This window comes from Schistocerca gregaria, chromosome 1 (genome assembly GCF_023897955.1).
Source record: "Schistocerca gregaria isolate iqSchGreg1 chromosome 1, iqSchGreg1.2, whole genome shotgun sequence".
NCBI classification, from domain to species: domain Eukaryota; kingdom Metazoa; phylum Arthropoda; class Insecta; order Orthoptera; family Acrididae; genus Schistocerca; species Schistocerca gregaria.
This window is the reverse complement of record NC_064920.1, coordinates 1,118,388,212-1,118,408,500: the sequence shown is the minus strand read 5'-3', so window position 1 is coordinate 1,118,408,500 and position 20,289 is coordinate 1,118,388,212. Positions and strand designations below refer to the sequence as shown.

Here is a 20,289-nt window from a genome sequence, read left to right as displayed (position 1 = left end):
GTCAGCCAGTTTGCCGTGGCATACGGAGCTCCATCGCAGTCTTTAACACTGGTAGCATGCCGCGACAGCGTGGACGTGAACCGTATGTGCAGTTGACGGACTTTGAGCGATGGCGTATAGTGGGCATGCGGGAGGCCGGGTGGACGTACCGCAGAATTGCTCAGCACGTGGGGCGTGAGGTCTTCACAGTACATCGATGTTGTCGCCAGTGGTCGGCGGAAGGTGCACGTGCCCGTCGACCTGGGACCGGACCGCAGCGACGCACGGATGCACGCCAATACCGTAGGATCCTACGCAGTGCCGTAGGGGACCGCACCGCCACTTCCCAGCAAATTAGGGACACTGTTGCTCCTGGGGTATCGGCGAGGACCATTCGCAACCGTCTCCATGAAGCTGGGCTACCGTCCCGCACACCGTTAGGCCGTCTTCCGCTCACGCCCCAACATCGTGCAGCCCGCCTCCAGTGGTGTTGCGACAGGCGTGAATGGAGGGACGAATGGAGACGTGTCGTCTTCAGCGATGAGAGTCGCTTCTGCCTTGGTGCCAATGATGATCGTATGCGTGTTTGGCGCCGTGCAGGTGAGTCCCACAATCAGGACTGCATACGACCGAGGCACACAGGGCCAACACCCGGCATCATGGTGTGGGGAGCGATCTCCTACACTGGCCGTACACCTCTGGTGATCGTCGAGGGGACACTGAATAGTGCAAGGTACATCCAAACCGTCATCGAACCCACCGTTCTACCATTCCTAGGCCGGCAAGGGAACTTGCTGTTCAAACAGGACAATGCACGTCCGCATGTATCCCGTGCCACCCAACGTGCTCTAGAAGGTGTAAGTCAACTACCCTGGCCAGGAAGACCTCCGGATCTGTCCCCCATTGAGCATGTTTGGGACTGGATGAAGCGTCGTCTCACGCGGTCTGCACGTCCAGCACGAACGCTGGTCCAACTGAGGCGCCAGGTGGAAATGGCATGGCAAGCCGTTCCACAGGTCTACATCCAGCTTCTCTACGATCGTCTCCATGGGAGAGTAGCAGCCTGCATTGCCACGAAATGTGGATATACACTGTACTAGTGCCGACATTGTGCATGCTCTGTTGCCTGTGTCTATGTGCCTGTGGTTCTGTCAGTGTGATCATGTGATGTATCTGACCCCAGGAATGTGTCAATAAAGTTTCCCTTTCCTGGGACAATGAATTCACGGTGTTCTTATTTCAATTTCCAGGAGTGTAATTCTCTTCAGATCCCCGCACTTTTCTTAAAATCCGAGCACGGTTGCGATGAATCCATCTAACAAATCGGTTGCTTCAGGCAAAAACTGCGTTATTCGTCGCCACAACCTAAACCATATGTAATAACTCCTAACATAAAGCGAGAATTTCGGCCACACCACAAAACTGCATGAAATGATTCATCTATTTACATATCGATCCATTTAGTTATATTTATTTCCTCGTCTGGCCCGAAGTTTTCGTATCTGGTTTCTCTGTTAGTTTTCCCCAGCTTCACTACTGGAAGTGAGAACCACATCACTACTGGAAGTGAGAAACACATCTGTTTCGCAATAGCATAATGGTTTATTGGGGGGGGGGGGGGGATGGTAAAGTAAAAACGAATAGAATCGTTTTGTAGGAAAATTTATGTAGTTAAATTTTGTAATGAGACGCGTTTCCGCTAGAGGCCGTTGTTCTACTAAAGTGGCCTTCAAACGACTCCCCGCTCCCACACTCGGTCCACACCGGTCAGGATTTCTAGTATGTTGTTCATGGCATTCCGCTCTACCACTGAACAAAAATTTTGGCCTGCACAAATTGTTTCCTAGACTCAATCTTTTTTGTCGTCATTGACTGACCTAATTACGAAACAAGCTTAGTTGAGCTCACAGAAATTGGTGTTTGAGTAAATGTTACTTAACAAATTCGTGAATTTCAATAGCGTAAAATGAACAGTTACATCGTTGTATTCGTCAGGCCTTCTAACTACGAAACTGCAATGCTTGTAAAGGTTTACCTTGGATGGAATTGTCAACGTAATCAGTTTTAGGGCAGCACAAGGTTTTTTGTCCTGTATTACCCTTACATGCACTTTTAACTTAATAATGTTGAGGAAATACCCTGCTTTTCCGGCGGCGTAATAGCCCATTCAATAGAGCCCAGAAAAGGTCGAATATCAGAAACAGGTCGTGTAGTTGGAAACCTTTGTACAATGGTAGGTAGTGTCGCTACCAAACCATATACAAGAAACCAGGCTGGTGAGGGATGAGAGTGGCGCTAGAGGTGCGGCTGAGAGCCATTTTTGTATGATTTTCTTGAACTACGCGAAAACTGTGGCCTCCCAGTATAAAATTAAACTACATTAAATTTCCTGCAGAAAGTTTCCGTTATTTCTTTATGTAGGGTTAATACATTGCGCACAGTGAGCGAAAGAATATGAGAATCTCGCTTATGGTTTTTGATGGCTAGAGCAACATTGTGGGGTGCACCAAACGACGTCGGTAGGGGCAGCTGACTCACCAGGTATGTATCTCAGTAGCATTCTCTTTGATTTTTGTTTTGGTATTTTTCTTATGATTTCTCGTTTTATAAATTTTTTAGCCTTTCCCATCCCTTTCGACCCAGTTGAAACTTCAACATTAAAAGCATGCGACCAGAACAGGCAATCTGTGTGATCCTGCCAATGTCATCTGGATGGAATGCACCATCTTTTTCCTCAGAATGTGAAAATATTTTGTTGGCACCCACCTACTTGTGAGGAACGATCATCATAATAAAATAAAAGGAATCAGAGCTAGCACAGAAGAATTTGAGAGATCGTTCCTTCCGCACGGTGTTCGAGATTGGGAGTGAAGAGAAGCAGCTTGAAGTTGGTTCCATGAGCTCTCTTCCAAGCACTTAAATGTGAACTGCGGAGTAATCTTGTAGATGTAGATGTAGATGTTTGTTAGTCATTGAAGAGCAAATTCGGAGTCTGAATGAAGTGATTGAAACACAGCTGTTTATGTTATTCCAGTACAGATACATCGAAAATGAATAGCGTGTCCATATATTGGCATATTCAGGTGCGCAAACAGGTACATGCCAATGTGTTTTAATCATTTCATGGCGTTTGCAGTTCGATAAGGGACGAATGTATATCAACACTGCAACTTCTGTTTTGGCCCATATGACCCTGTATGTTGTAAGGGAGAGTGTCGTATCTTGGAACACTTAAAATTTCCACGTTCAGCCAGCTCTTTAATAGTAGGTTAATACAGTTTCGTACTCTGTTTTGAAATAGTAACACTCAGTATTTCTGCCGCAGCGTTTTTCTGAAATTACGAAAACTACTCCGGAAAAGTAAGGTTTTTCCAAATGTGAAAAGCTATTCCAAGGTACAACGGTCATGTACCTGGGAACAAAATTTCTATTCAAATTTAAAAGTGTTTTAATTGAGAAAATATTTCTAACAGTGAAATTGATACTGTGTGTTTCACATTATTGCTCTACCACAAACCAGTCCTCAGCAAATACAGACCAATTAAGAGGATGTCTTATAAAAAAAAAGTAACAGCTTAAAAACGTTTTGAAATAGAAACTATTAGCAACTAATACAAATTTCCCTTTTGAAAAGAGAGAAAACAGTTAGGACATTAACGGAACTAAGCTCATTTGCAAATATCACACTCATCGATAATTCTGTACATTAAGAATTAACAATTTTCTCCCAACAGCTTTAGTATATTATACAGCAATTACATATGTGCAAGTCGTAGTAATAAGAAACGCTTCACAAAACATAGCCTCATGTCTCACAACAACAAAAACATTCGAAAGTATTGGAAACTGCTTATGGTGATTTCTAGCGTGCATTCCTTCTCTTTGTTCTAAAATCAATCACGAGACTGAAACACAGAGCAGGAAGTATCATGTTTCCCTAAGTACACTATCATCCAGGTAGAATAGTCCCCACTACATGTGTTAACATATATTGCTTCAAGCAAATTTTGCCAAACAGTTAAGTCATATAATATGCTTTGTGATGCTGCTGGTAGTAATTGTCTGCTACAGCGTATCGTTTTCTGAAAGACTTGCGCTTCTGTCACAACTGCAATTTGCAGATAAACTACTTTCACTGGTGGTAGAACAGACACATCACCGTATTTAAAATAGCTTCCCTTGTTGGATTACTTTGGTATCCTGCGCTGATTGCGGCAAACACTATACTTTTTCCGGATGGCTGAGCCGTCGCAAGGTAGGGCCAGACACTCACAGCAACCAAGTTTGGCTCGATATCTGCTCATTGCGACACTCGGAATCTACACCTATGGCACCACGAACGTGTGGAAGTTTTCACCTTGGTCCACGAAATGCTGCCGTTGTCTATCCTGGAACAATTCTGTCGCACATGTGCGACATCTAGACGTGGCCTCCATTATAGTGTGGAAAGTGGCCGCTGCCATGTATCAGTACCCACCAAATCGTAATGTCGAGCAGATTAGAGCGAGGAAATGTTATATTTACCGAACATGCTCCAGCGGCGCATCGAAAGCTGTGCTTTTATATTTTTTCTATCGTTTCTTAAAACGATACCATCCACTACCCATATTGTATAAAAAAGTAATCGACAGTGGCTGTTGTATTTTTTTAACGAATTATAACGTTTACTGTAGAGGAGGGAATAAAACACGAATTCAGTCGAAGCCACTATGTGTTACGTGAGGCCTTCCATAGTAAATGGGCGGCGGAGAGAGAAGTGCGGTTCGCGTGCGACAACTTTACGGCAGCCACTTGCCGTGCGGAACAGATCGGAAGTCATTTGGATCCGCAGAGTGCAGTCACCTTTGCTCTACCCTCTGCCCTCCACCCCTCCCCCTCTATCGCAACCACACCCCCGATGGGTCAAGGTGGCAGCGGCAGGCTGAGCAGTGGACCGCGGGAACCATTCTTCTCTCCTCTGCGGTGCTCCATTCTTGGCAGGCACTCAACTGTTACGCACCTACGTCGCTCCTAAATCGAAATGCAGAGTCTGTCATTCCGCGTAAATGCGTTCCTTTGCTTTCCTTTCAGCTAACCACTCTTTTCATTCTTACAGCGCATGTATTAAATCCAGACTTGCTTTCCACAATTCAAACGAGAGTGAAATTCAAACGCTGCGAAGCATGGAACATAAGATAGCATATTTTTATAAGGCTGCTAACCCAGACACTTTTTAGTTTTGGTTCGCTTAGTTCATTACCGAGGTAAACATATTACTTATATTGTTATACGAAGTAAGTCACTGGCTCTTTGAAATAATCAGGTATTCGATACGTAATGCTAGTGTCTACGTTATCTTTCGTGTCTTCATAAAATCTACATCTAGAAGACTATTCTGCAATTCACACTTTAGCGCTTCGTAAAGGGTACATCTAACGACTTTCAGACAGACAAATTGACTGTTGGCTACTGTCTAGGGTTCTTCGGCCATTGGAGGGTGAAGCCTTGACAGCGTTAGCCACTCGTGCTGTCCAAAGATCTGTAAAATCACCAAAGAAACATCGGCCGAAGAATCCTAGACAGAAGCCAACAGGCAATTCGTCAATACGTAAATGGCCACAAATGCCTTAACTATTTTGCACTTTCGGAATATTTCTCTATCGTTTCTGTCTCTAGTGGCACGTGGCAAAAACGAACACTTAACACTTGCCGAGCGAGCTCTGATTCCTTTCTTATTTATAATGGCCGTTTGTCCCTAAGTAGGTGGCCGTGTGGGGAAGTAAAAGAAATATTTTATCATTCAGAGGAGAACATTGGAGATTGAAAGATATCGCCGCAATGAAAACGCCTTTGCTTTAACGATTGCGCCCCAATTCGCCTATCATACCCGTGACACACTTTCGTGATAGTACATAACGAGCCGCCTCTCTTTGAACTTTTTGACGTCTTCCGTCCGTCCTATCTGGAAAGGATCCCATATCCCGCAGCAGTACTACAGAAAACGGCGAACAAGGCAATGTAAGCAATCTCTTTGGTAAATATATTCATCTCCTAAGTGTTTTGGCAGTAGAATCCAGTCTTTCTTTCGTGTTCTCCGGCATATTTTCCTTGTGACCATTTCAATTTTACATGCTTGTAATTGTAACCTGTCGGTATTTAGTTGAATCTGTAGGCCCTAAATTTGTGTTATAGAATATATAATTGAAATTCGACTGATAAGTTATAATACTCATGTGGATGACCTAAAATTTTTTATGCTTTATTAAAGTCAATTGCCACTCTTCGCACCAGGTAATGTGTCTAACTCATTTCGCAATGGGTTTTCATCTTCTGATGATATTACAAGACAGTAGAAGACATGTCATCTGCAAACAATTTAAGTTTTCTGTTCAGATTGTCTCATAAACCATTTACATAAATTAGGAACAGCAGAGTGTCTTTAACACTTTCATATGGCAGCCCCATACAGCTTCTTTTTCGCTCGATGACTTTCCTTCAGTTACCAAGAAACGTGCCAAAAGCCTTATAGATATCCATAAATAAGGAATCAGTAGAAACCAAATGGCAGTTAAAAGAGTTGAAGGGCATGAAAGGGAAGCAGTGGTTGGGAAGGGAGTGAGACAGGGTTGTAGCCTCTCCCCGATGTTATTCAATATGTATATTGAGCAAGCAGTGAAGGAAACAAAAGAATAATTCGGAGTAGGTATTAAAATCCATGGAGAAGAAATAAAAACTTTGAGTTTCGCCTATGACATTGTAATTCTGTCAGAGACAGCAAAGGACTTGGAAGAGCAGTTGAACGGAATGGATAGCGTCTTGAAAGGAGTATATAAGATGAACATGAACAAAAGCAAATCGAGGATAATGGAATGTAGTCGAATTAAGTCGGGAGATGCTGAAGGAATTAGATTAGGAAATGAGACACTTAAAGTAGTAAAGGAGTTTTGCTATTTGGGGAGCAAAATAATTGATGATGGTCGAAGTAGAGAGGATATAAAATGTAGACTGGCAATGGCAAGGAAAGCGTTTCTGAAGAAGAGAAATTTGTTAACATCGAATATAGATTTAAGTGTCAGGAAGCAATTTCTGAAAGTATTTGTATTGAGTGTAGCCATGTATGGAAGTGAAACATGGACGATAAATAGTTTGGACAAGAAGAGAATAGAAGCTATCGAAATGTGGTGCTATAGAGGAATTCTGAAGATTAGATGGGTAGATCACATAAGTAATGAGGAGGTATTGAATAGAATTGGGGAGAAGAGGAGTTTGTGGCACAAGTTGAATGGACCGGTTGATAGGACATCTTTTGAGACATCGAGGGATCACCAACTTAGTATTGGAGGGCAGCGTGGAGGGTAAAAATCGTAGAGGGAGACCAAGAGATGAATACACTAAATAGATTCAGATGGATGTGGGTTGCAGTAAGTACTGGGAGATGAAGAAGCTTGCACAGGATAGAGTAGCATGGAGAGCTTCATCAAACCAGTCTCAGGACTGAAGACCACGACAACAACAAGGAATCAGTTTGATATCCTCCGTCGTTAGCAGTCAATACCTCAAGTGAATATATACCCAGTTGTGTTTCACAAAAACAATATTGTCTGGTTCCATACTAAGTGCCAATATTACGTTTCCTTCGATGCAGTTCATAACGTTCCATCGATGAATATATTCCTACCTGTAAATCCAACTCCAAACCGACGTCAGTGATGTGGGTCATTCATTTAGTTACACTGATCATCCAGAACATTATGAACGCCACCCTACTATCGATATAAAGCAGTCCAGGCGATAGCAGCGTCACTTGGCGAGGAATGACTGTGTCAGACACACGCACGGTGCATGTAGTATCAGTGAGAGTGCTGTCCATGTGGAGAACAGAGAAAGCGCGCGATTTAAATGAGTCTGACCGAAGGCAGACTCTGATGGCCGGGAGTCTCGGCACGAGCATTTTGGAAACTGCACGACTCGTCGGGTGTTCGAGGAGTGCCGTGGTGACTGTCTTCAACACATGGCGAAACCACGTCCAGACGTCGTGGGGTCGGGTGGCCTACCGTCATTACAAATGTCAGACGACGTAGGCTGGGCAGACTGGCATAACACGACAGGCAACGAACTATGGCGGGAGTAAATTCAGACCGTACAGCTGGGCAGCTAGCTGCACCGAACGCTACTAACGATAGGCCTCCGCAGCCGATGACCCATGGATGTCACAATGTTAACGACACGATATTGGCAACTACGACAGAAATTGGCACGTGACCATCCGCGCTGGACGCTGGCACAGTGGCAGAGCGTTGCATGGTCTCATTAATCCAGGTACCTTCTTCATGATGCAAGGCAGGGAGCGAATCCGTCGACTTCCATGGAAAAAACTCCTTGACACTCATACTGCGGGATGGAGAGAAGCTGGCGACGGCTCCATTATGCTCGGGGGAACGTTTACGTGGGTATCCATGAGTCCAGTGGAGCTCGTGCAACGCACTTTGACTGCCAAGGAATACGGCTCACTGGTTGCAAACCACGTACATCTTTTCATAAGATCATGTTTCCCGACGGTTGTGACAATTTTCAACAAAATATTGCGTCATATCACAAGGCCAGAAGATAACGGAGTTGTTCGAAGAAAACAATGGCGAGTTCCATTTGATACGCTGGGCCCCCACCTCGGCACATTTGAGCCCGATCGAACACATCTGGGTTGTGACTGAACGTGGATTCAGAGCTCATCGGCCCCCTTCAGCGGAATTTACGGGAATTGTGCATGCAGTTTTGGTGCCAACTCCCTCCAGCAGCCTACCAATGTCTCACTGCTTCCATTCCACGACGCGTCGCCGTTCTTACCGTGCCAGGATAGGCATACCGGCTATTAGGTAGTGGTCACAACGTTCTGGCTGATCAGTCCGTATTTTCTGTCTTGTGTTTGGTGTGATCAGTAAAACTTTCCATGTGATTTAGCACTATATTTAACTGTTGCAGCATGGAGTGGTATGATTTCGACAGCATGGAGTGGTATGGTTTCCCCTTGACTATTGCATAAGCAGAAGTGTTTGACCTAGAAGTATCAGCCTACGAAAAAATGCAACAGAGAATTTCGGTACAACTTACATTTCAAATTATAGAATATACTTTTGATGTATAGTTTCTTCCTCTCAGATGAACCCGCTTTTTAGTTCATTCTGATAGCACTTTTAAGCTACGTGGCTCATATTCAGTTCCAAAATCTCGAAGATAGTTGACCGCTGGTCAATACCCTAGCGTTCCTTCTAGATTTTGAGACGTAGTGTGAGTAGAGCTGTCTGCATTCTGAATTGAATTTACCGAAGTGGGTCAAGTATTCATTATTTAGCTTGTCAGAGTCGATGATGAATATGAATGAAAAGCCGTTTCGAGTATTTGAAAACAAAATTTTGAGGAATATTTTCGGAGCAAAAAGGGATGACATTAGCTGAGAGGGGCGAAAACTGCATAACGAAGAGGTTCATTAACTCTATTCAAGCCCTGACATAATCAGTATTATTAAATCACGTAGGCTGCGATGGGCGGATCACGTAGCTCGAACGGATAAGGGCAGGGCAACGCGCATAGTATTGGCATGGTACCTAGAGGGAAAACATCCTGTGGGGAGACCGAGGCGTAGATGGGAGGACAATGTGAAGGCTGATTTGAGCCTGGGTATTGAAGGTGAATGGAAAGAAATAGCCCAAGACAGGGCAGATGGCGAAAATACGTTGTTGCGGTAATGGACTCTGGAACCGGTATGACCAGTGAGTGAGTGAGTGAGTGAGTGGGCCAAGTATTCACCCTAGCATCTTGATTTCGCTCTTAAGTGGCATATTTGAAAAGTACCGGTAAGTAGGAGGTACAGTAATATTATTTTCAGTCAAGCTTGTGACGCACCGTATGCATTGTCAGACGTCGTGCGTTGTCATTATGACCTACGTATTACACTTCATCGTAGATTGGAACTGTGTGCCCGACCTAAACTCGAATTCGGTATCTGTGCCTTTCGACGGAATACGATAGAGCACTCGCCCGCGAAGGCAAAGGTCCCAGGTTAGGCAAGGAAGTAGGCAGAGAGGGAATGTCGCAAATGAAAAATCCAACCATCCTGTTCTGCTCTCTACACCGATTGCGGCAGCTTGTGAGGGACGACATACAGATTTCAGCGATTAATCGATAGCACGTTGTATCTGACTCAACTATGAATAGGCTGGTGATCCGCACAGAGCTGTGGCGACGAAGTAGCGAGATAGTCTCAGGTATAAAAGACTCACAAAAAACCACCATAACAAGACTAAACACCTGAGTGTAGCAGTCAGGCGGATCCATTTTGCAGTGCAAATAAATAAAATCAAACAATAAGTCTACTGTGACTGATTAAAGATAGTATAGCAGTAGTTCATTGATGTTCCTGCCGATAATAACTGCTGTTTTGCATGATGTTGATCAAGGCAAGGATCGTCTATGTTGGAAACACCGCACTGCTATTGTGACAAGTATCTTGTTTGTTATCCAGCCTATTGTAGCTACAATATTTCTCATTTACCCATGCACCGCCATTCAGATACAGGTTTAATTCTCTCTTATTTCTGTTTATTAAATTAAGTACAATATTGCATGTAATGCATTTAAAATTTCTTCCATATTGTACATCAGACGAAACGTCATGTTCGGTATTTGTACGGCGCATGCAACTGATAAAATCAAACTTCAGTGGCGGCCACGAACACTTTTCTTTTTACTGACGCTCGATGTGTTTCCGACTGAAGTCTGTTTTCAGTAGTCATCATGATAAAAATGTGTGGGACCGTACATTATCTCGGTAGTTAGCCTGGTGGGGTGGGGGGGGGGGCCTTAGGGAACGTAATCAAGGACGTAAGTGTACTTTCTTTTTCGTTTATAGATGTATAGGTATGGTGTTCTTTTAATCTTTGACAAGGGTCTTCTTAGGCGCTTGTGGGTTTTGTTGTTGTTCTGAAGAAGTTTTAGTTATCTACGCCGAAATCTGGGTTAAGACTAGGTGCTTTTTTTCGCAATGGAGGCGGGTTTTTAGTTTTTTGATATATCAACCAACGATTGCTGACGCGCTGCGATGTTGAAGGTTCTTAGTTGCAACTTTATTTCGTAACACCACTCCCAGCTTCAGCCATAAGGGGCATTTTCAACTGGCTATGAGCCTAGTGATGTCTAGATACACAGCTGCAGACCCCACAACCCCAGGCTCATAACCACTTGAAAATAGTCTGTGTCAGAAAATAAATTTTCAGCTGTCACTGTAATTTGCTTCCAATTGATTGAGCAACAATAAAGAGTCACCAAAAACATCACATCGTGTAAAAAACTCAGGACGTCAACAGGTCTGGATATGGTTTCAGCCAGATAATAATGTTCAGTAAGTACCATTAACATTAAGGTATAGGTTTCTCTATACTTCCAAACATAAAAAAATGTTAAATTTTTTATTATGTGTTGCAGTAATGTATTTATTGATTAGTGTAGCAGAGTTTAGCTATATAGTTCATAAAATTTGTATTTTTCAATAATGTTTCACTTTTATATGTTTTGGAGGGAGTTGGGTTTAGGGCAGGCTGTTCCAATGCTATGCCATAATGCTGCTGGCATCCTGGTCACCCCTCACCCTGGTGAGGCTATCCTGCGGTTCGACCTGTTCCACCCATTCTGTACGCTCGGCCTCACCTGGCTGCGTGCACCCGATGGGTGTAGTTTAGTCGCGGCTGCGTAACTTGCCCGCATGCCGGTCATTGGCCACCCCTGGCCACCTGTGCCTGCGGACCTCTGGCTCTCGAGTTGTAACAGCCTGTTTTACGCAGGGGTAGGGAAGGGGATGTTTTCGCACAGCTGCCAGGGGCGCAGCCTCCCATAGGTGCGGCCCTGGACACGTGACACTTGGGCAGTTGGGGTGCTCACCAGCGGTGGCGGTGGCAGTGCAACAGCGGAGCAGGCTGTGGCAGAGCGTGTGCGCAGGTGCCGACGGACAAGGAGTCGACGTTCTTCACGTTCCTGGACCCGCTGGCGCTGGACATCTGGTGCCTGGTGGTGGGGGCCTTCCTGCTCGCCTGCCTGTCGCTGTTCGCGCTCGCCCGCTTCTCGCCCTACGAGTGGCGCAACCCCAGGCCGTGGCGCACCCCCGACTTCCTCGTCAACCAGTTCTCGCTCTCCAACAGCCTGTGGTTCGTCACGGGAACTCTGCTGCGACAGGGCTCCGGAGTCAACCCCAAGGTAGCGCCCTAACCACTGTCCGCACCCTGCCGTCTCACTACCTCTCAACATCCACGAGTTTCACAGTTACAAATAAGACAGTTCTAGCTTGCTGAAGGCAAACCTGCAACACGTTCACAATAATTCGTCCTCTCAGTCTTTCGCAGCTGCATAACTGTGTAAAACTTTCTCTGTTTTGAGACCGCGTCAATCCAGGTAACAGTCACTGCCAGTGAGGTGGACATCATTCACAACTCGAAAGTGAGAAGTTTTAATCCCTGTTTACGACGGTGGTGACAACTGTTGAATGTTCGAGAATTTTGTCTGAGCTGGCGGTGCTTGGGTTGAGTTGTTTGGGGGAAAGAGACCAAACTGCAAGGTCATCGGTCTCATCGGATTAAGGAAGGACGAGAAGGAAGTCGGCCCTGCCCTCTCAGAAAAACTATGCCGGCATTTTCCTGGAGTGATTTAGGGAAATCACGGAAAACCTAAATCAGGGTGGCTGGACGCGGGATTTAACCGTCGTCCTCACGAACACCAGTCCAGTGTGCTAACCACGTCGCCACCTCGCTCGGTGACGCTGCTTGAAACCCAAGATTTATCCAGTTCAGACTCATTTTGTCAGAAATTCAATGAAACGTGGACAAATCGATTAGTCTTGAATATCTACCCCGAAGGAAGATAGCAACATTAGCGACGAATCATTTTTGTGCTTTCAAATATAATGCCACAGGGTAACAAAACCGAGAGTAAAATGCTTGACATGAACGTCAAACATCTCTGCACTGTATCGGTCGGTGGTACTGATTGCTTGCACACACTTTACGTATTATGACAATACAAATTCAGCTGAATTTTTCAGTGAAGTTTGATATGTTCATTTAGTCTTCATTTGTCACGACAGTTGAAAACTGAACAAAGCTTGGAAAATATCCCAGTCACTGAATTCACTAATACCAGCTGGTGTCATCGATACGGTATTTATATGTCCATGGACATAAATAGACGGATTATACTTTTTTTTCAGTAAATGAACTGCCTCTTCGCGTGCTGTAATATGATACATACTTGTGAACACAGATAACTTTCGCAGTTATCTTTCGTTGGCGTATAATACTTCAAGAGACTCTTTGGATTTCACGAAAATATTAACTATACACAGGGTGTTTCAAAATTACACAAACAGTGATGTAGAGGGTTTCTTGCGGAACAGAATGAGGATAGGAACCCGTGTCAGAAAGCGTCATTCAACGACGCTATTCTGCATCGAAGTTATAGGTGATGGCACGTGTATCTGTATTGTAGACACAGGGTGAGCCCATGGAGATGTTAGAAACCTTTGGGGATGATGAAGACGTTACAAACTTTTAGGAATGATGAAGAAAGATAAATATATCAATGCCAGTGTAGGAACCCTCGACTAGAAATGAACGAGTAGAAATTTATAGATTAAATCGTTCTACACTCCTGGAAATTTAAATAAGAACACCGTGAATTTATTGTCCCCGGAAGGGGAAACTTCATTGACACATTCCTGGGGTCAGATACATCACATGATCACACTGACAGAACCACAGGCACATAGACACAGGCAACAGAGCATGCACAATGTCGGCACTAGTACAATGTATATCCACCTTTCGCAGCAATGCAGGCTGCTATTCTCCCATAGAGACGATCGTAGAGATGCTGGATGTAGTACTGTGGAACGGCTTGCCATGCCATTTCCACCTGGCGCCTCAGTTGGACCAGCGTTCGTGCTGGACGTGCAGACCGCGTGAGACGACGCTTCATCCAGTCCCAAACATGCTCAATGGGGGACAGATCCGGAGATCTTGCTGGCCAGGGTAGTTGACTTACACCTTCTAGAGCACGTTGGGTGGCACGGGATACATGCGGACGTGCATTGTCCTGTTGGAACAGCAAGTTCCCTTGCCGGTCTAGGAATGGTAGAATGATGGGTTCGATGACGATTTGGATGTACCGTGCACTATTCAGTGTCCCCTAGACGATCACCAGAGGTGTACGGCCAGTGTAGGAGATCGCTCCAAACACCATGATGCCGGGTGTTGGCCCTGTGTGCCTCGGTCGTATGCAGTCCTGATTGTGACGCTCACCTGCACGGCGCCAAACACGCATACGACCATCACTGGCACCAAGGCAGAAACGACTCTCATCGCTGAAGACGACACGTCTCCATTCGACCCTCCATTCACGCCTGTCGCGACACCACTGGAGGCGGGCTGCACGATGTTGGGGCGTGAGCGGAAGACGGCCTAACGGTGTGCGGGACCGTAGCCCAGCTTCATAGAGACGGTTGCGAATGGTCCTTGCCGATACCCCAGGAGCAACAGTGTCCCTAATTTGCTGGGAAGTGGCGGTGCGGTCGCCTACGGCACTGCGTAGGATCCTACGGTCTTGGCGTGCATCCGTGCGTCGCTGCGGTCCGGTCCCAGGTCGACGGGCACGTGCACCTTCCGCCGACCACTGGCGACAACACCGATGTACTGTGGATACCTCACGCCCCACGTGTTGAGCAATTCGGCGGTACGTCCACCTGGCCTCCCGTATGCCCACTATACGCCCTCGCTCAAAGTCCGTCAACTGCACATACGGTTCACGTCCACGCTGTCGCGGCATACTACCAGTGTTAAAGACTGCGATGGAGCTCCGTATGCCACGGCAAACTGGCTGACACTGACGGCGGCGGTGCACAGATGCTGCGCAGCTAGCGCCATTCGACGGTCAACACCGCGGTTCCTGGTGTGTCCGCTGTGCCGTGCGTGTGATCATTGCTTGTACAGCCCTCTCGCAGTGTCCGGAGCAAGTATGGTGGGTCTGACACACCGGTGTTAATGTGTTCTTTTTTCCATTTCCAGGAGTGTATTACCTCTGAAAATGGAATACACATACCAGTAGTCATGTTTCTAAGATTGTAGGGCCAAAACAAGGAAAAAATGTCAAGTAAACGTGGGTTCTAAAATGAGGTATCAGCACTTTTTCATCTTCGCTATTGTGCAACACTTCTACTCTATGGTGCACGTTCTCATAGCTCTTAAGATATGCGTTTCAAATCCTATGTTTAATAGACATTTTTGTCTTCCTTTTGTCCATACTATCACCTCTGAAACTTGCCTACCTTAGAATCTTAGCAACAACACTACCAGTGCATGTATTACTTGTCAGAGATATGAAAAATATTATCGACTATAGCTTTCAACTAGTTCCTTTCCGGTATAGCCACCTTACCTCAAACTGCTGTATTTATCCTTCTCCATCATCCCTGAAAGTGTGTAACGTCATCATGGAATTACCCCGTATGTTGATACATATACAGGTGCCAGCGCCTGTAAGTTCGACTCACTGTAGAGTCGTTAGATGACGTTTCTGGAGTGGGTTCCTATTGTCATTTTCTTACATTTCACTTTCTACACACCCTTCAAGATGTTCGGTGTACCTTTCGAGACACTCTATATAGTGAAATTGCTTCTTATGTTTCCCTGTGTGTTTTCATTGGCTTTACCAGTTTTGGTTCATGTTAAGATTCTTAGTTGGACTTGCAATGGATTTTTTACTGTTTTGATTGCGCTCATTTTTCTCACGTTTCTCCAGAAGTTTCAGTTCACAAGCACTGTTCCAAATAACCCTTTGTGTTAGCAGTTATCACATTAGTTTTTCTATGTGGTGGCAGGTAGTGTCATAGGTCGCTGAGCTGTACGTGTTTTCCGGTATACAGTCGCTCACTTCGGAGCTATTTGCGTTTACAGTACGGATGAGTTTGCTGGAGAAAGTGAGATGGAATAAAAGGGGAGTCAAGTCATATGGGCAGGGAAACTGTATGGGAGACGGTAGGTCAATATTCAATGAACATTTATTAGGTTGTTTACCTATGACATTCTCTGTTACTTACCTGCTGATTTCAGATGGCTTTAATTTAAGCTGTTATTATATGTATGTAATAGTGGTACTTATTGTATTGTAGGAATTTACTATTTGAAACATGAAACATGGCAGTTTTTGTGTTCTTTTTTAGTTGGAAATGAATGATGTAGCTGTTATAGATAAGGTCACTCAACACATCTGTTGAGACTTCTATGTAGTTCATAATTCTGATACAATTTCGTAAATTTGTGCATCGAAGAAATATGTTTTACTAAACAGGTGATTAAGTTGAAAATATTTTTATACAGCCGAAGGGTGCCTTGAAAAAATCATCTCTCTTGTCCATAATTCAACATCAGTCTTCAGGGAAGATAAATAACAACTGTGAATCAAAAAATGTGATTCACATAGCTTTCCGAGCTCTATGCATTGAAATACAGAGCTCAGCCGTCACAAACTCAGGTTAGTGAACAACTAAAAGCCTTCTTATTTGGTGAAGAAAGTGTTTACAATTATTGTAACTGTCTAATTCGTGGTTTCCTGTTGCTCCTTTTCCCAAAAGAACCACATTGAATAAGAGTGTTGGATGTGTTGTGTGAATTAACAGAATTTTTCCACAGCTTTTTTTTTCTCGCACTTTGTGTTGTTACTCTGGTGGGAGCAGTACGTGCTCGACTAATCTGATTGCTGTTGCCACACCTCCACTCTGTGGAGCGTAGCGCGCGACCCTGGTGGGGCTGAGAGGCACTACTGACGGCGTGTAGCTTGCGGTTCCCGGCAGGTCCCCACGAGCGCGCCGACGCGCCTCTTCTCGTTCATGAACCCGCTGGCCGTCGAGATCTGGCTGTACGTGCTGGCCGCCTACGTTCTCGTCTCCATCACCATGTTCGTGGTGGCCCGGTTCTCGCCCTACGAGTGGCACAACCCGCACCCCTGCGACACGGAGAACGACCTCATCGAGAACCAGTTCTCGCTCGCCAACAGCTTCTGGTTCACCATCGGCACGCTCATGCAGCAGGGCTCCGATCTCAACCCCAAGGTACAACGCTGGGGGTACGTGCTAGGTGTGCTCTGCCGGTAATTTCCCGCTAGTAGTTCCGTAGAGTTGGCTGCCCAAACGTAGCACTTTGATAACGAAAGAGTCAAAGTTCATTGTTTTCCTTGTTTTGGAAATAACATTTGCTTCCAGAATGAGATTTTCACTCTGCAGCGGAGTGTGCGCTGATACGAAACTTCCTGGCAGAAATAAAACTGTGTGCCAGACCGAGACTGGAACTTGGGAACTTTGCCTTTCGTGGGCAAGTGCTCCACCAACTGAGCTACCCAAACACGACTCACGAACCGTCCTCACAGCTTTACTTCTGCCAGTTCCTCGCCTCCTACCTTCCAAACTTTACAGAAGCTCTCCTGCGAACCTTGCACAACTAGCACTCCTGAAAGAAAGGAGACGGGATACCGGCAGAAGTAAAGCTGTGAGGATGGGACGTGAGTCGTGCTTGGTTAGCTCAGTTAGTAGAGCACTTCCCCGCGAAAGGCAAAGGTCCCGAGTTCGAGTCTTGGCCCATCACACAGTTTTAATCTGCCACGAAGGTTCATAACATTTGCTGTCTGGACTGTTATTAAAGTTGATTATTTATGGTAGGAATTTCTCAAGTAATAGCAGTAACAACATAAATTTTTGAAACAACCAACTGAATTTTAAAGACACGTACATCAGAGGTATGATTACCGTCATAGTGCCTATTCGTAGTAAGCCGACACAAAGAAATGAAAAACTTAGTAATTAAATCCTTGTACTGTCTTTTGGCATCATATTTAGTATTTAGATACATTAAAATGCATGGAGAAGAAATAAAAAACTTTGAGGTTCGCCGATGACATTGTAATTCTGTCAGAGACAGCAAAGGGCTTGGGAGATCAGTTGAACGGAATGGATAGTGTCTTGGAAGGAGGATATGAGATGAACATCCGCAAAAGCAAAACGAGGATAATGGAATGTAGTCGAATTAAGTCGGGTCATGCTAAAGGAATTAGATTAGGAAATGAGACACTTAAAGTAGTAAAGGAGTTTTTCTATTTGGGAAGTAAAATAACTGATGATGGTCGAAGTAGAGAGGATATAAAATGTAGACTAGCAATGACAAGTAAAGCGTTTCTGCAGAAAAGAAATTTGTTAACATAGAGTATAGATTTAAGTGTCAGGAAGTTGTTTCTGAAAGTATTTGTATGGAGTGTTGCCGGAAGTGAAACATTTACGATAAATAGTTTGGACAAGAAGAGAATAGAAGCTTTCGAAATGTCGTGCTACAGAAGAATGCTAAAGATTAGATGGGTAGATCACATAACTAATGAGGAGCTATTGAATAGAATTGGGGAGGAGTTTGTGGCACAACTTGACTAGAAGAAGGGATCGGTTGGTAGCACATGTTCTGAGGCATGAGGGGATCACAAATTTAGCATTGCAGGGCAGCGTGGAGGGTAAAAATCCTAGAGGGAGAGCAAGAGATGACTACACTAAGCAGATTCAGATGGATATAGGTTGCAGTAGGTACTGGGAGATGAAGCAGCTTGCACAGGATAGAATAGCATGGAGAGCTGCATCAAACCATTCTCAGGACTGAAGACCACAACAACACAGATACACATTTAGAAGCCACAGGTTAATTATGTCAGCTTTAGTAAGGACCTCCATTACGATATCAACTCTCCAGAAACGCGTATATCTGATTTTTACTTATTTTTTAATAATACATCTTAATGAAGTATCTCCATATGACCAACACACAAGGTTTTCGGTATATGAATATGTAGGAGTTACTTCATTGCGACGTCCTATAGAAACGCCAACAAAATCCGCTGACGTTCTCGCGTCATGAATAGCACTCTTATATAACAACTGAAGCCCTTGTGATCAACCTATGCGCTATATTATCAAAAGCATCTGGACACCTATTAGTGGGCATTCATATAGGATTTTTCCACTCGGCATCTTTATGAAGGCTCGCAGTTTGCTTGAGACACTTTCGATGAGGTGTCCAAATAACTGTGTTGGAGCGGCAGTTCATTTTCCCGCATGAGCCGAAACCAGGGAAGGTAGTGATGTTGGACGCTCGGGTCTGGATCGAAGTCGATGTTCGAACTCATGACAAAGCTGTTCCATTCGGTTGATCTCGGGAGAATGATGAGCCCAGTCTTTTTTCAGGAATGTAATTGTTCGGAAACCATCGCCTCGCAGATGGTACTTTATGATATGGTGCATTGTCTTGCTGATACAAAGAGTTATCGTCTCCGAGTTATACCCGTCCTGTACGCAGTCAGCAATGGTGTACAATGTGTTCATATCCTTCCGCCCTTGGCGGTTTCTCAAGAGCATTAAGAGGACTATAACTTAATAAAGCACTCCCAAACCGTCACACCACCTGCTCCATTTTTCACTGTTGGCTTTACTCATGAAGGTAGGTAACGTTCTCCTGTTACTCGCCAACCCAAACCCTTCTATCGGATTGTTTCAGATTACAGCATGATTCATCACTCCAAATCGCTCGCTCCTCTTCTTCCACTGTCTATTGGCGTCGCTCTTAATGCCGTTTCGAGCGTCGCTTACCACTGACTTCATAAGTGTTTAGCTTATCAGGAGTTGGTCGACCACTGTACTTCGTTCTTTTTAACTCCCTATGTATAGCCATTGCGCCTAGCTCGACTACTGCTAGCACTCTGGAGGTCACGAGTTACTGATTCAGCTGATTTGTTGCGATTTCTTACTACCACCCTCCATAATGCTCAGAAGTTCCTATCCGTCAAGACCCAAAGTCTGCCTGAAATTCATTTTGCTTTAGTAATCCCTTTGTATTTCCACTTCACTGTCACAACACGAGCAGTCGACCTGGGCAACTATAGAAAGATTCAAATGACCGCAACCGATTTGTTACTCAGCCTACATCCAATGATTAGTCCACGTTCAATGTCACTGATCTTCCCTGACCGACCCATTCTGCTTCTCTAATGACAACCCAAAACTCCCTACCTCCTTTCGTGACGACGGGAGGTCAATTCCGCATTGCATAGGAGTGACCGAATACTTTTGATAAGATAGTGAATACTGCTGCTTTGAAACGTCAGTGGATGAATTCTTGTCGTGAGTTTCCCACTAGAACTGCGACCGTCTCAAAGAAATGTTACGTTTATAATTATATAACGTAACATATGGCAGTGGAATGTGGGTAGAAC

The 20,289-nt window shown here is 44.8% G+C and overlaps 1 protein-coding gene across 4 annotated transcripts in view; it reads left to right on the top strand.

Moving 5' to 3' along the window:
- The window catches only part of LOC126283710 (glutamate receptor ionotropic, kainate 2-like), a 651,295-nt gene that overhangs the window by 533,627 nt on the left and 97,379 nt on the right, over window positions 1-20,289 (top strand). For 2 of the 4 annotated variants that reach the window (XM_049982293.1, XM_049982294.1), the window contains exon 11: window positions 16,844-17,101. In XM_049982293.1, the coding sequence (XP_049838250.1) occupies window positions 16,844-17,101 (258 nt within the window). Of the gene's footprint in view, window positions 1-11,946; window positions 12,202-16,843; window positions 17,102-20,289 lie in introns of all 4 variants that reach the window. The other 2 variants (XM_049982297.1, XM_049982296.1) reach the window with 2 other exon arrangements.